Genomic DNA, 16802 nt, shown 5'->3' on the forward strand with positions numbered 1-16802 from the left:
GACAGACCACTAGTTATGCTTGATATGCTTGTTAATGCTCTAAGCTCTGTCTTTTCTCATATTGCTTCATTCGTTTGGCTCAGTGAATTGATTTTATCAACCAAAAGCGTAAATGTGAGTCTTAATGGGCTAAAGGCATCTTTGGATGAATTGAAAAAGTATTTAATCCTGTTTTCCTTTGTCGTTTTTATTTGCTATGAGATTCTTTTTTTTCCTCCTTTACCAGAGAGGGTTTAATTGCATTCAGTCTGAGTGTATATATCAGTGAAGCTGGTGAGTTTGGTAGAGTACAGTTCCTCTTTTAAGAACATCTGTGAAAGGAGTAATCTGTCTATTAAAATGGTAAACCTGTGAATTGACTTTATTGTTGTATTCTCCAATTTAGCTGAAATTGTATATGTTAATGGCTTCTCATGTATATGAAATGGCAAGTCACTATGCCTAACCAGTCAGCCAGGTTTTTAATTCTCCAGCATTCAAAATAATATTTAGTGGGCATTGCTGAAAGAAGATGAATTAAACTTTTTCTAACACTGGCAAACTTGATTTCTCTGGGATTTGACTAATCTTCACTGTCTAGTCAGTTGTTTGGTTGTGCAGTCCTTGAATTCTGTGATGGGTTTGCATTTAATCAAGGCTTAGAGAACCTGAAGGAAAGCAGTGATGTTTCTCACACTTGGGACCAGAACTAGTATTTGCATAAAACTTGGTTTCATACAAAAAAAAATCCCTGTGCCAATTTTAAGATCCTAAAGAAACCAGAAGCTACTGAATGTAATAGACTTTGTTTTACTTAATTTCCATTTTTTTACCCCATCCTTTGTTTTTTACTTCAAAATATTATCCAAGCCTTGATGCATAGTTACATATATATAGTTGAGTTCACAAAAAAGTTAACAAAAATTCCATAATTTGTCTCTTTTTTAAAACTAGTAGAAGTGTCAACATGTAATATAAATATATATCTTTAAAAATCTTTAATTATCTTCTAACTCTGTACTAAGCTTTAAAGAGGCTATTAACTTGCCCAGATTACTTAGATAATAAGCATTTTCTAGCGTATTGGAACTCGTGGCTGTGTCTTTCCCAAGTCCATGGTTTTAATCATTGTGCATCACTCAAATTGAAAAGTTGTTATTTCTTGATTAAAGCAAATTCCCTTGTACTCTCCAATAGGTGTTATTTTTGTAAATCTCTAGACTGGCCTCTGTAGTTGAAGAAAGGAATTTTTATTCATTTATAAATACTCTGATATTTAGACTATTACCACTGACTGGCCTTCTCTCAAATTTGGGAGGCCTAAATGTACTTTAAACAAACATTTCTAGAAATGGAGTGAAGTCTATAATGGTTTCTTTTGCTACTCACAGATGTTGATGAATGCACATCGAATCCCTGCACTAATGGAGATTGTGTTAACACACCTGGATCCTATTATTGTAAATGTCATGCTGGATTCCAGAGGACTCCCACCAAGCAAGCATGCATTGGTAAGGCAGTTTGCTTTCACATATGATGATGTTCCATGAAATATAGTGACCCAGGCTGTTGGGGTTAAAAGTGAATATTAAAATAAGACATGCAATGAAATAAATGCTGTTACATTATTACAGATTTACTTTATGCTACCCTCAAAGTGCTCTCTTCAAACATAAACACTTTTTGCATGTGTAACACAGGCAATGTGGTATTTGGCTTCACAAAAAAAATTCGGTTTCTCTTCCTTCCCTAGATCACAGCTTCCTTTCTCCAAGTAACATCAGTAGCATTACTGCTCTCTGATTAACGGAGCTTACGATTTATTGTCGTTTTCAACTTCTGTTTCTTTGAACCTCACACATAGTCGGACACCAAATCTAACCTGCTCTTTATTCACAGTTTCCTTGCTATGCCCACCATCCTCGTCCAAACCTCTCCCTCACTACTGATTCATCCCAGAATTCTTTTAGCAGATGACTCTGCTTGTCTTCTTTTTCATTTCCTATTCATCCCCTGGCAGTTACTTGAATCACTTTATTCCAGCAATTTTTTTTTTTTTTAAACTGCAGGTCTTGGTGCCTTGTTCTTATTAATTAATTTATTTATTTTTGCTGTGTTGGGTCTTTGTTTCTGTGCGAGGGCTTTCTCTAGTTGTGGCAAGCGGTGGCCACTCTTCATCGCGGTGCGCGGGCCTCTCACTATCGTGGCCTCTCTTGTTGCGGAGCACAGGCTCCAGACGCGCAGGGTCAGTAGTTGTGGCTCACGGGCCCACTTGCTCCACAGCACGTGGGATCCTCCCAGACCAGGGCTCGAACCCGTGTCCCCTGCATTAGCAGGCAGACTCTCAACCACTGCGCCACGAGGGAAGCCCTATTCCAGCAATTTTTGTCATGTAGCTCTTAATCCAGATATTCTGCAGTTACTTCACTCTTACTCCTTGCTGACTTTTTTAAAAATTAATTTTTATTGGAGTATAGTTGATTTACAATGCTATGTTAGTTTCTGCTGTACAGCAAAGTGAATCAGTTATATATATACATATATCCACTCTTTTTTTAGATTCTTTTCCCATATAGGTCATTACACATTATTGAGTAGAATTCCCTGTGCTATACAGTAGGTTCTTACTACTTACCTATTTTATATATAGTAGTGTGTATATGTCGATCCCAATCTCCCAATTTATCCCTCCGCCTGCTTTCCCCCTTGGTAACCATCAGTTTGTTTTCTACACCTGTGACTCTGTTTCTGTTTCGTAAATAAGTTCATTTGTGCCATATATTTTTTTGGAACCCACATATAAGCGATATCACTTGCTCTGACTTTTAGGTCTTCAACCACTATGTCAGAAGCAACTGCACCGGTAATTCCAGCTGCACTGTCCACCCTCTCCTACATTCACTGCACATCCATTTCATTTTTCTCTTTCTTTCCCTCTTCAGCTATTATAAGTGAGGGCTATAAAATTGCATAAACCTACGTATCCAAGAAAAAAGCTGGTGAGAAATGAAAATTTTGCTGAAGAAGCAACATGATCTTGAATATTACATGTAAAAATAAACTAGATATTTAAAATTACATTTATTGTTTTATTGTCTTTATCTATAATTATTTTAAAAGACTAATATTTGGCTATTGTTAATTTTCCCAGACATTGATGAATGCATCCAGAATGGGGTTCTTTGTAAGAATGGTCGATGTGTGAACACAGATGGAAGTTTCCAGTGCATTTGCAATGCTGGCTTTGAATTAACTACAGATGGAAAAAACTGTGTTGGTATGGAAATTGCCTGCTCCCTTGCAAAATATTTTTTAAAGGATATACATTTTTATTTATATATTCTATTTTCATGAAAGCTCACACAACACATATGTGAGAGTTGTTCAGATGACTTAGGTAAAATATAAATACATTTAACATAAGACTATTAAAGGGAAGGGACAGGTTTTTGGGAAATGTCATAACAAATGAATAATTTACTACTTCTGGAAATTTTCTGTGTGGCATATGTTTAATTGTAAGTAGCAGTTGTTCTTTGTAATTATTAGCACCTACTGTATTTTGAATGTCGGGGTTATAACACTGACAAAATAGAAAAGGCCCACCTCCAATCTGGGGAAGCATAAAAATGTTTGACATATGTGATAATCAAACCTCTAAATTTTGGTCCTGGTGATGTCTAACAGTGTAGTAAATATCAGTACTCCACAGAAATATTCTATTTGCACAGCAACATGTATTTCACCAACTAATGAAAGTCCAGATCATTTCACTTGCAGTGAGGTTGTCATTGCTTTATTCTCTCATACAATATAAACATCCCCTGAAATCATATTAACTTTTTTGGTAATCAAAATAAAACACTACTCATGTGGTTTTAACAGAAACTAAGCACAAAGGTTCCTTAATTCTTTTTCTTTATGTCCCTTACACTAAAGGTCCTTCATGTTTTCTACACTATTTGCCCTCAGTCAGTTGGCATTCATAAGAAAAAAAATCCATGACCACATGGCTCATTTATGCAGTAGAATATGACTAGTGATTGTTTGTAGAAAGAGGGGGAGCTGGTTTCCTCAAGGCCAGTGGTGTAAGTCACATTCTCCTTCTGCAGATCATGATGAATGTACAACTACCAACATGTGTTTGAATGGGATGTGTATTAATGAAGATGGCAGCTTCAAGTGCATCTGCAAACCAGGATTTGTCTTGGCTCCAAATGGGCGTTACTGCACTGGTATGTATGGCTTTGAGATAGGAAAGTAACCATGATTGAAACCATCTTTTTTATTTGAATCAATCATGCAAGAATTACTTCAGTTTCTTTATGTGGATTTTGTATTATTCACATCTCTTGCTAATTCAGTATGGCAGGTGTCTGAAGTTTCCTAGAAAAACATACATTGTGGTTTATGGAACACTAATATCTTTATGAAAATAATAATGGCATAGGAAGAATTAAGGGAATGACAGATTGGTTCTAGCAAGTGTGGAAAAGACAATATAGAAATAATTTCTGTCTACTCTTTGCCTCAATAAAAAAGAGGAAGAAAAAAATCTTGTGTTCGCAGAACTAGATTTTCCACTGTCATTCATTACTGGTTTTGCATTATATCTTTTCCATAAGCTAATCCACGGATCATTTGTTACTATATCATTACCTAAAAATCTTACACCGATTTCATGTAGAAGTAATTTGAATATTCCTAGCAATTGTTTTGTTTATAAAACCCTTTTGAAGGCCAAGCTCTAGCGATAACTTTAGGAAGCAAAATATATGACTCTTGCAAATAAATAAGACTATATTATGTTTATACTCACAATTGGAATTTAGTAAGATGGAACAAATTTTGCAGTTTTTACTTAAAAACAAGTTATTTACAGTTTTCTTCTTTTAGACAAAATTAACTCCATGAATGCTTTCTGCCTTCAATTATACAAACTTATCTGAATACCAAATAATACTCATAACCAATCCCTGTAATTTCAGTGAAATTCTGGAGACAGTAGAGAGTGAAAAATCAAGACTCATTCTTGTATTTCTGAATAAAAGTAGTTTCTTGACTATTCAGGAAAGGGGAGTTCAGTATTAAATAGAAATATTGTAGCTTTGCTGATTGATCTCATGCATGGGATGTCATCTCAAGGTTAGCTGACTTGGATTAATCACAGGGTATGAGATTAGCATTCTGTTTCAGTGTGTAGCATGACATTACAGCATGTAACATTTTAGCAGTTCTTAAGAAACTTAAGTACACATATAAAGATCACCTAAATCTCACCAGTTCCTGCTTTATTGAACTTTCTATTAATTTTTTAATTACAAATGCTGTAATCCATAAATTTTGAAATGCTCATGATTTGGCAGCCCCGTGTTTGGAAGGCTGTTTCCCTTTTGGGGGGAAACCATTTAATGGTGGGTTACAGTTCATAAATTCAAACAATTGAATTGAAAATTACAAGGGAGACCCCAAATTATTTTGTTATTATGAACTAATTGAATTAAAATTAAAACAGCATCTTAGTTAGAATTTTATGTGTGTGTAACTAAAAGTTAAATACAAACACTGACCTCAGTTTGAAGAATTTGTTTCACTTAACTAATTTGAGTTAAATATCTTTAATATTAAGCTGAATTGCCAAATAAACAATGAAAAATGAATTTGTGAGACTCTTCTAAGTGGTAAAATGAGGCAACTTTCACTCAGTCTTTCTGAAAAATACGTTTGAAAGAATTGCATTTGTGTATAAGATTTGTTGTCACATCTGTGTGTTCTTCCACAAATTATAAAATTGAAAACAAAGTGTTGATAATGTAGAGTGGTGGCAACAGGTGAACTCTGTAGGAAAGTTAAATTTACCCAGTAATGGCCCGGCTTGTGTTTCCTTTTGGGCAGATATTGATGAGTGCCAGACCCCAGGAATCTGCATGAATGGGCATTGCATCAACAATGAAGGGTCGTTCCGCTGTGACTGTCCCCCAGGCCTGGCTGTGGGTGTGGATGGACGCGTGTGTGTTGGTAAGTGAAACATTCTGTAATGGCCCCACTGACCAAAGGATCTTTGAAAGAGGGATAAAGATATATCCATACAATGGAATCATATTCAGCCATAAAAACGAATGAAGTAGTGACACATACGAAAGCATGGATGAACTTGAAAACATTACGCTAAGTGAAAGAAGCCACACATAAAAGACCACATAGTATACGACTCCAAATGAAATGTTTGTGAAGGTCAAATCTGTGGAGACAGAGCAGATTAGTGGTTGCTTAGAGCAGGAGAGGGTGAGGGTGGTGGGAGAAGGGGGTGATCACCAAAGGCATTTCTGAGGTGGTGAGATGTTCTGAAATCAGCTAGGATGATGATCAACTCTGTGAATATGCTAAAAACTATTGAATTGTACACTTTAAATATGTGAATTCTTTGTATGTGAATTATATATTAATAAAGTGGTTTAAAAGAAATGGACAAGGAGCCCAGCTAGCTCCCTTCAGAAGCCTCTGATGAGATGTAAGTCAGAAATGCTGGAGAAGGTAAAAAAAAATTGTCCTTTACCAGCATTCTTCATAGTGTGAGATAACCACATCTCTAAATACAATGGATTTATATTTTATAATTAATAACAAATAAGACTTGAAATGGGTACTGTAGTTGTATCTAAATAAATTCTTTTTATCCCAAGAAAATCTATTTATTTATTTATTTATTTTTCCATTTGAGTTTTAAAAATTTTTTTAAATTTTATTTTTATACAATTTTAAAGGTTACTTTCCATTTACAGTTATTACAAAATATTGGCTATATTCCGCATGTTGTACAATATATCCTTGAGCCTATCTTATACCCAACAGTTTGTAGCTCCCACTCCTTTACCCCTATATTGCCCGCTCCTCCTGCCCCGCCCCCGGTAACCACTAGTTTGTTCTGTATATCTGTGAGTCTGCTTTTTTTCCCAAACAAAATTTTAAATGTAAATAATTTATACAATAGAACTTCGACGTATATCAAAAGCTAGAAATGTTTCTAAATAGTTATTCTTCATCACTGTGTATGTAACTAATGATAGAAACCTGGGAAGAGTATGAGAGAGAATGTATATTTTATTTGAAACCATTCAGAATTCCTCTTGGATACTTTTGAGTTACCAGGCATCAGCTTTAAAGAGGCAGGCAAGATGAAAATGTCATTGGCATTTCGAAACCCACCCAACGTGTCCTAACGATAGCAAGAGCAGAGTGAGTGTGTTGTAAAAATACATTGAATGCCGTATTCTCTCCAAAGCACTTTCATGAAACTTCTAGGGTGAATTAGCCATTGTGCACCATCTGTTTTCAGGTCACATAGTAAAAGGCAGACATACTCACTGGTTTAAAAGTATATTTGAGAGAAATGAAAGTCTTTCTCAGACATAGTTGGTTTTACTTTATTCTTACCTATGGGAATCAAAACATTTGGATTCTGAAGGTTAAAAAAAAAAGAGGCAACAGCAGATGGAAATAATCTGACCACTTAAAGTTTCACCCACTCTATCCAATCTAGTATTTATTTCAGCTTACAAGATTGTCAGCACTTCGTTCAGGGCTATTTCAAATACAGTAACTAGAAGAATGTAGCTCCTTGCTGCTTAGAGAGCTAAAATATTTTCAGTTGCTTTTTTCCTTTATCTAAATGCTTTTGCTGAAACCTATGGTGAGTACAAAACCAGTTTTAGAGGGAGAAATAATTTTTCTTTTAAGCAACCGACATATGAGTAGTTGTTAGGAATTCAGTGTTCAAACACAAATATTCCTTCTCTTGTCCACATACAGAAAAGGCATTAGAAATTTTTGGGAAACGCTCTCCAGTTTTTCACAATTGTGGTTAATTAAACTTTTTAAAATAAAAACACTATTTGTTCTGTGTGTAAAATTATATATTACTGTTCCCTTAACATGCTAGATATTTTTTCTTCATGTCTTCTGCCTTTTGAAATGCTTTCAGTTGCATTGATTGTTGAGGTTAGAAATGAATCATTGCTATGAATTATTGTTAGAGTTAGCACTTTAATTCTAGATTTTGTTTGTTCATTTTTGTTTCCCTAGAGAGTGCGATGTGGGTTTTTATTTTCAGAAAATTAAATTACTATTGTAACTAGTATGTTGAACAAGCATGACTCACAGGCAGGATATGAACAAAAGGCAACTGTATTTTGTTTTTTTCAATCCTTTAAAAATATATTTTTAATTATTCAATGGGAGCAGTTTATCCAATAAGTAAGGAAGAAAACGCAGGCAGCCCCTTACTTTACTATTTTTAGATAGCAAAAATTTATATGACTACTTTAGGTAATGAAAATAATCTGAATTTAGCAATTAGAATGTCCATCATATAATAGTTAATATTCGAACTTGATTTGAAGTTATCACTTCCCTCCCAAGCTCAGACCTTCGTGAGGAAGACAATTCTGACTCCACAGGCTCAAGTGCAGGAGGAAAGGTGAGAAAGCAGAAGCAGTGACAGTGTCCTAGGGTGGCTTCAAGACTTCTGGGCTTCACACAAGTTTAAAGCCAATTTCTTCCTCATGGGTGATTTCGTGATTATGTCAGGGGCGTTGGCCTGCCCTTCCCGAGATGCAGACACTGCATTTTTCTCCTGGTGGCCACTCCTGGCTCAACGTCTTGTCTTTCTGCAGTCCACTTCAGACAGAGATCTAATGATGTCTCATCACCCTCCATGTAGTCATTTTAGGAACCTCACTTAGTGTGGCCCATGTCTCATCCATAGGACGTGCCACCCTTTGCCCTCTGAACCGAGTGAACAGAGGTTCTACAGTGGGAATAGCAGCCACTCTCCTCTGTGTGCTACGTGTCCCTGACAGAGTTGGGTGCAAAGCTCTTCAAGTTGCTCCCTGCGAAGCTCTGCTCTCTTGATCAGGGGTGAGGATGGAAGCATGCCCAACTTGTAATCTGGCTCTTCCAAAAAAATCCTCCTCAAAAACTCTTCTCTTAATTGCTATTCTCTAAATTGTATCCTCGGTATTGGGAGGGGTTTAAGGACCTGGCAACCAATTTTCCATCTCTACTTCCTTCAGGATGGAGTCTCAAAATTCACCTTGTTATATGATATTTAGCACCATGGGATTTCAACTTAAATTTCCTTTTTAGCATCCTGTTACGTTAGTATTTCAATATCTTCATGAATGCTGTTTGACAGTTCTGTCAGGTAAAAGGTTAATTTTTTTCTTTACCCTAGTTCTGCTATTTACTAGCTGTGAGGCCTTAGGCAAGACACATTGCCTCTCTGTGCCTCCTTTGCTCACTAGTTGTTTTTGAAGATTAAATATGTTAACATTAGACATATTTGTGTAAACTTGAATGATGTCTGGCACATAAAACATGCCCAGTAAGTTAACTACTACAATTATTACTGTTTTGTTAAATCGGAATAGTGATGTTACATCAAAAATAGTCTTAGAGTTGCTGCTTTAAGCTATAAAGAAAAGTTGATACTAAAGAATGTAAAATACAGCTAGCATCTTGTGTCCATACCAATTTTACCTTTGGTAAAGATAAAGTATGATAATTCCATGAAAAAATCCTTTAGCAATTCCAAGTTTTAAGAAAGAAAAGACATGGAGAAATTTGATAACATATGGAACAGGTATAGCTTAGGATGAAGTCGAGTCACCCACCAAAATATTCATGTGAGCATGTTCTGATCGTGCTGCTGGTATCGGTACCTCTAATCCTGTCCACTGGGAACAGTGGCTTGGTTACATTGAAGAGAATAATGTGAACTAAGGTTCCAGTGTGGGGTCTTTGAAAAGGAAAAAGTCAACTGTCTTCATTAAAAATAGAAGTGAGTACCATAGGCTTTTTATCAACTTGCTTCTAAAAATTGTTCCTGGCTTATGTTCTTAACATGAAAACAGAAATAACTTTGACCATTCTATGATGCCTTTTGAGATAAGTGGTACCATCCTAAGAACTCACAAAAATCTTATTGAAAATCATGAACTATGTGGTATTTGTGCATATTTGTCATTGTGTTGAGTCCTATTCTTATGTGTAACTCAGAGCTGACTGCCAAACCAGGCCATAGCAGAAGCAGAAAGGGACAGCACGTCCCCTTCCCAGGGTTGGAGTAGTAAAATCTTATGACCTTCTTCTATCTGAGCATACGCAGATCTCATTGTTTAATGCGGCCACACATCTCATTGTTTTAACGGGAAACATCACCACATTGTAAGACATAGGTGACTCACTTTGCATAACAAGCAGATAAAGTTATTTCCAACAAGTTATGAATAATTATAGATATTTATAATAATGGTTATCTCTTTGATGGAATTGCCATATCAATAGACTGCTTAAAAGCTCTACTGCTTCTCTGGCCTGTATGATGATCTGAGTTTTTTTATAGTTCACCATTTACCATCTCATAAAGTTGTATTATATTTTATGAGAATTTAGAATGAGAGAACTAAGCAGGATACGCTTCTTTGGGGTGTAACAGGACATAGTAGAAAGAGGAAAAGTTTTGGAGGTCACACAAGCCTGAGTCTGAATTCCAGGTCAGACAGTGGATAGTCTACAGCTTTGAGGTACTTATATAACCGCTCTGAACCTCAACCTCCTCATTTATAAAAAGTGGGTAATGATCACTATCCTATGGAGTTGTTGGCCTGAATGTTCAACAAGGTAATGTCTGTAAAGCAACAAGCACAATGCCACAGATACATAATGATAGTTATTGAATATTATTTGTGTAACTGGATTTATTGAGAGTCTGCAATGATTAAAACACAGTCACAACAGTAAATTGGGGGTTGAAGAGAAAGGTCACCTAACTCAGAAATTTAAGTAAGAAAGTTCATGACCAAGCAGTATCATCTCAAGGTAGGTTAACTGCACTGCACTTCATTGTTCATAAGAACTTCTAAAATAGAAATAATATTAAATGTAGTCAGTGATTAGAGCTCTAAGTCTTGTTTATAACTGTGGAAATATACCTGGCTCAATGACAGGCCCATGAGGAAAAGTGGGATAATTGATGCTTGTGTAGCACATAAAACTTCTTGGAGAAAAAAAAAAAGAATTGTTGATAATGCATTTATTCTTTTCCTCTCTCAACAAACATTTGTTGATTTCTTAACACTATGAGATGCTAAAGATACAAAGAAAAAGAAAAGTGGCAGATGCCTTCTAGAAGCTTCCCATATAGTGACCACTTAAGTTACAAGAAGCCTTCAGTTTTGAAATCTCTTTGTCTCTATCACTGTCTCAAATCATTGTTCTTCTGTCTCCTTTAGATACTCACATGCGCAGTACATGCTATGGTGGAATCAAGAAGGGAGTGTGTGTCCGTCCTTTTCCTGGTGCAGTGACCAAGTCTGAATGCTGCTGTGCCAATCCAGACTATGGTTTTGGAGAGCCCTGCCAGCCATGTCCTGCTAAAAATTCAGGTAGTCACCTTCGCCAGTTTCACACCTGATAAAGAATCTAGAAATGTCACATTAGATATTTGGCCAAAGAGTACCTCGGCTCTGAAGTGTTTTGTCTTTATTTTTAATGGAAGAAAAGAGATCCAAATCTGTGTTGACATGTGAAGCATATAATAAAGAGATCTATCTTGTTTTTACTTATGATCTCTAGGCAGAGAGAACACACGGTGAATTTTGATTATTTATTTATTTTATGATCCAATTATGACTGTTAGAATGGATTCTTTACGTGAATATGTTAGCCTCAAAATCTTCCATCCCTTCTGTCATTCTGAAGATAAATAGCATAAAATTTACGTATCACTTTCAAGGTTATAATAAGTTCATGAGAACCTGGTTTTATTTATTTATTTTTAATCTTTACACAGAATGGTCTTAGGCTGCAGTCTATCAGAAGTTCCAGTCTATCAGGAATATCAGTAGTTCCAGAAAGTCATAAATTTATTTCTGAATGTTGTCATGAATTATAGGCACATTAAACAGTTTAATTCTTTGACTATTCTATGACTTGTTTATTCATATTTTTATGAAAACTGTATTAAATAGATGTAAGTACAGTAGGGAATCAGAAATAAACACAATGTCTTTTCCTTTAAAGTTGGGAATAGTTGAAAATACAGGTAGGCAAACATATAAATTACAGTTTGGTATGATTGCTGCCTTAAAAGGGACATAAAGAACTGGGAGAGCACAAAGGAAGGAGCAGTTAGTTGCCTGGGGAGGCTGGGAAAGACTGCACAGAGGGGTGGAGGCTTACTTTGGTCTTGAAAAAAGGAATAAGAACTTCCCAGGTAGAAGATGGAAGAAATGAATTCCAGCAAAGGAAGTGGCTTGTAATTCTGTTAAAAATCCTAAATGGACTGTTCAAACCTTAGCAAAATGGTGAGAGTCCCTCGGGAAGAATTACTGAGTATGACATTTTTTAAAAAGAGGAGTTAACGAAGGAAGTCTTCCCCTAAAATGTTAAGTGAATTATGCATATTATGAAAGAAGTGCAAAAATTGATAACAAGACTAGGTAAAAAGATTAGTGACTAATAAAATGAGTTCTGAATATAAGTGGAAATATAGGACACAATAAAGGTAGCATTGAGATCAGTGAGAACAAATTAAACTAAGTAATTAATATTGTTGATAAATATTGGGAAAAATATGGAGTTAGCTCCCTACATTAAATGTTACAAAATGATTTTTTTGTAGAAGATACAAACTTTTTGTTATCCTGTAATGATAAAGGACACTCAAAACAGACCCCAAAGACTAAAATACACATATAAAGTAGAAAAATATTTTATTTAATTTATAAAGAATTTACATTAATCAATAAGGAAAGTTGAAATCCTCTATAGAAAAAAGTATAGTGTACATAGAACTTCACAAAGCAGAAAGGCAAATGGTAGAGTGCCATATAAAAATTAAAAGAAATCTATCTAAAATTAAAAGAAAAGTTTAAAAAGGTGTCATTTTTGTTTATTAGATTGGTAAAATACAAATGATTGATTTTCCCCAGTGTTGGGGAGGATATACAGAAATGAGTACTCTCTTACATTGGTGTTAGAAGGGTAACCTGGGATATTTAGGGAGAGGGGGACTATCAAAAACCTTAAAAGAGACATAAACTTTGAGCAGTTTTACTTCCAAGAGATTAACCTAGTGATAGAATTGAACTTTGTATTTTTTTTATTATAATTGCAGAAAGTTGAACAAACCTAATTTCATCAATAAGAGATTTATTGAATGAGTGTGGTAGATCCACATAACTGAGAAAAGATGTTAAATCGTCTTATTATAAATAGGCTATTACGTGAAATGTCTATTGTAGAGTACAGAGGGTCCAAGCCTGCTCCCCACTTACAAACTCTATGACCTGAGCATGTTACTTCCCATCTCTATCCAAGCTCTCTTGGGATTAAAAGAGGAAAAATAACAGTATCTAGTTTGTGGTATTGGGAGGATTAAATAAATTATTAGATGCAAAATGCTAGAACAACACCGGCACACCACGTGGTAAATGCTATTTATTACGTGTTTTCTATTATTTTATTATTGAGAGGAGAAGAAAAGCTAAAAAGCAATCTCTGTTGTACAATTTAGATATTTTTAAAGTTTACATAAGTAGAAAATATTTGTAATGTTTATCAATATATTAATGAAATTCAGGGTGATAATTACAGTTATTTTTATTTACTTTTTTATGCTTACCTGTGATTTTGGAATTCTTAAAATAATTTTGTGCTAGAAAATGGTCCTTTTCATTTTAAGTTGTTGCAGGTAATTCTTAATGATAGTTTTGGAGTTATGTAAGTGACTTGTGTATGGAACAGATATAATTTAGAGTTTTTGATTTCTCTATTTGTTTTTATCTTACAGCTGAATTCCACGGTCTTTGTAGTAGTGGAGTAGGTATCACTGTGGATGGAAGAGGTAGCTCTATTCAATTCTCAATCTTATAATAATTATATAGTTTTATAGCTTTATTATTATAATATTATAGATAAGATGTATTTAATATTATAAAAATATATCAGTATAAAGTAATAAAATAAATTATCTCCTAGAACAATGGTTATAAGCTAGATGGTATCAATAAGTATGTAGATGTACATTTTTCATAGTAGATAAATATTTATCTGTTAAATATGCATTGTTTAAAATGTCACTAACAAACTACAACCATGATTTTACGGATACCGTCACTTAAGAAGTAGCTAGAGCTTGTAAAAAAAAAAAAGAAAAGAAAAACAAGACAATTGAAAGAAAAATGTTAAATAATGGTGCTGACATGGTTTAAACAAATCTGTAAGAGATATTTGATATGGATCTTTAAGAGATATTTGAGATATACTGCCCTAAAAATAAATTGACTACTTATGACTAAGAATACTAAAATGTTTCTGTCCAACCAAAGAAGTACAAGGTTTCATTAAAGTTTTCTTTTTTAAAATTTAGCACTATGATTAACAAAATTACAATATAGAACTTGAACATTAAGTACATATGTGTTTATGAAGTTATTTTATATGTTAATAGTGTCCTTTGTTTTTTTAAAATAAAATTGTAGGGTGCTATTAATCTTTAGTTTACATATATATTCTAATACTTTCATGTTTGAGGAGACTTTAGACAAATTATAGATTGACAGTAAATATCACATTTTTTTGCAAAGAACGTCAGAAACCAGAGTAAAGGAGCAAACTTTTACAATGATGTTTCTCCCAAAAATTAAATTAAAAGACTAACATTTCTGGAGTATTTAAGGCTTCCCAAATTCTAGAACACAGTAGTTAGGATTAAAATTTGAGCATAGTTACCAAAATTTTATTTTATGCTGACTCCGTTTTTTTATTCCCTTTCAATATGGCCTCCCCAACAGAGCCATTGCAACTAGATGGTTGCTCATACAAGCACATCATTCCTCAAGTCCCACGGCCCACGGGTGACAGAGCGTAGTCATGTTCATGGCTTGTTGTAAAACGTTGTGTTCTCAAGCATCCACATTTGAACTGTCCTCTCCATTAATTTCAACTTATCAACAATGAGTAACATTTAATAAGTATCATATTACTTAGTTGACTATAAAAAATGATAATAAAATAGAAATATTCCAGGCCTTCAGGACCATAAAATTATACAGACACCCTAATAAATCTTTGCCTTTTAATTAGATGGTTATAATACCTATCAAGTTGAGTTTTCCTTTGGGTTTTGAGCCAACAGTCTATAAATTTCTTTATTAATTTTATCATAAATGCCAGCACATTACATGGCTTAATGCTTTGAATTTCTGCCGGTTCCCTTCATTTTTCTTTTGACTTACCAGGAAGTGTCCCATATCTCTCTATTTTATTCTCACTCCTTATTTTCATTTCGTTTCCCTTTCTGAATGGCAAATTGGGGGTTTGCAGGGTTAGACACTACGTATTTTGAGTGATCTTTACTAGACATACATGTATCAACAGACAGTAAGTGGCTGTGAGCATTAAACTCTGAACATTTAATGCAGATATCAATGAGTGTGCTCTGGATCCTGATATATGTGCCAATGGAATTTGTGAAAATTTACGTGGTAGTTACCGTTGTAATTGCAACAGTGGCTATGAGCCAGATGCCTCTGGAAGAAACTGTATTGGTAAGTTATTTGTTTTATTATACAAGAGCCTTTTGTATAGTTTAATCCCATGGATTATAGGAGAAATCAAACTACAAATAAATGAGTAAAACTAGAGATCTTACAGTTTTTCTTGTTTCCTTTTTAGTGCAGAGATAGAAAAATATGGGAATCAAACAAATGCTGTTACATAGTAACAAACTTTTTAGTGGCACAATTTAGTATTTAAATTATTTTTTTCCCAAGTGAATGGACACAGAGTCAGTTATCGGCCTGTTATATCTGCATATATCTTAATCCTATAATTTTTCACTAGGAAGTGGGATTCAAAAATTAATGAGGCAGTGTGGATAATAATAAGTTAAGAAAATTAAATATTACAGGTTGACTTATAAAGAATCAGTTGCTGCAAAATATCCAAACATGATAACTGAGATGGGTGTTTCCTTTTGTAATTTATAAGGGAATGTTTGAAAAAACTCAAGTATGTATTTCGTATGTTCAAGAATTTGTGAAGAATCTAGATTTTCCCGTGGAGCACTTGAGTTCACTTTTATAAAACGAATATTATTCCATCCATTATTATATATAATAATTTTTACATCTAACCACTGATGACTCTTACATCCAAGTCTTGATGATTATGATTAGAAAGAAATACATTTTTCTATGTTTATGGCTCTGGGTTTTATTACTGATTTATGTTATTATATATCCATTTCACCTTGGGTTGAAGACATACATACAGATGGATATATAAAGCTATATTAAATATCATGTACTTATAACAGATTTTGATATCTGTTGGGAAGGGCACCAGCCAGAGATTGTTGAACATTTATAAAAATATGCAAACCAGCTAGTTTTTATTCCCCAGAAGCAAAGTTGCTTCCAGCATAGTGTCCAAGTACAGTTGAGCACATGAGTACCCTACTGAAAACAGGGAGATTCAGTGAGCATTCACACATTGAACATGGTTCATGGCACTACTCAACTATTTAAAGTAGGTACGTGCATAATTTTGATAAAATTAAAACTAGATTTTAAAAATAAAAATGAAGCCGAATTCCAGTTTTAGTTTGCTGGGGCTGCCCTAACAAAGTACACAAAACGGGGTTGCTGAAAACAACGGAAATTGATTGTTAACAGTTTGGGAAGTCAGAAGTCCAAAATCAAGGTGTCAACAGGATCACACTCTTTCTAATGGCTCTAGGGGAGAATCTTTCCTTTCCT

The 16802-nt window shown here is 34.5% G+C and overlaps 1 protein-coding gene across 1 annotated transcript in view; it reads left to right on the forward strand.

The window, feature by feature from the left end:
• FBN2 (fibrillin 2) overlaps positions 1-16802 on the forward strand; it is a 240178-nt gene that overhangs the window by 136233 nt on the left and 87143 nt on the right. Inside the window, exons 12-18 of the mRNA XM_027098697.1 lie at positions 1371-1490; positions 3131-3256; positions 4092-4214; positions 5875-5997; positions 11271-11423; positions 13832-13885; positions 15465-15590. Coding sequence (XP_026954498.1) covers positions 1371-1490; positions 3131-3256; positions 4092-4214; positions 5875-5997; positions 11271-11423; positions 13832-13885; positions 15465-15590 — 825 coding nt within the window. The remainder of the gene's footprint in view (positions 1-1370; positions 1491-3130; positions 3257-4091; positions 4215-5874; positions 5998-11270; positions 11424-13831; positions 13886-15464; positions 15591-16802) is intronic.

Source organism: Aethalodelphis obliquidens, unplaced genomic scaffold (assembly GCF_003676395.1).
Source record: "Aethalodelphis obliquidens isolate GAN/ISIS:26980383/991018 unplaced genomic scaffold, ASM367639v1 scaffold4, whole genome shotgun sequence".
Lineage (NCBI taxonomy): Eukaryota > Metazoa > Chordata > Mammalia > Artiodactyla > Delphinidae > Aethalodelphis > Aethalodelphis obliquidens.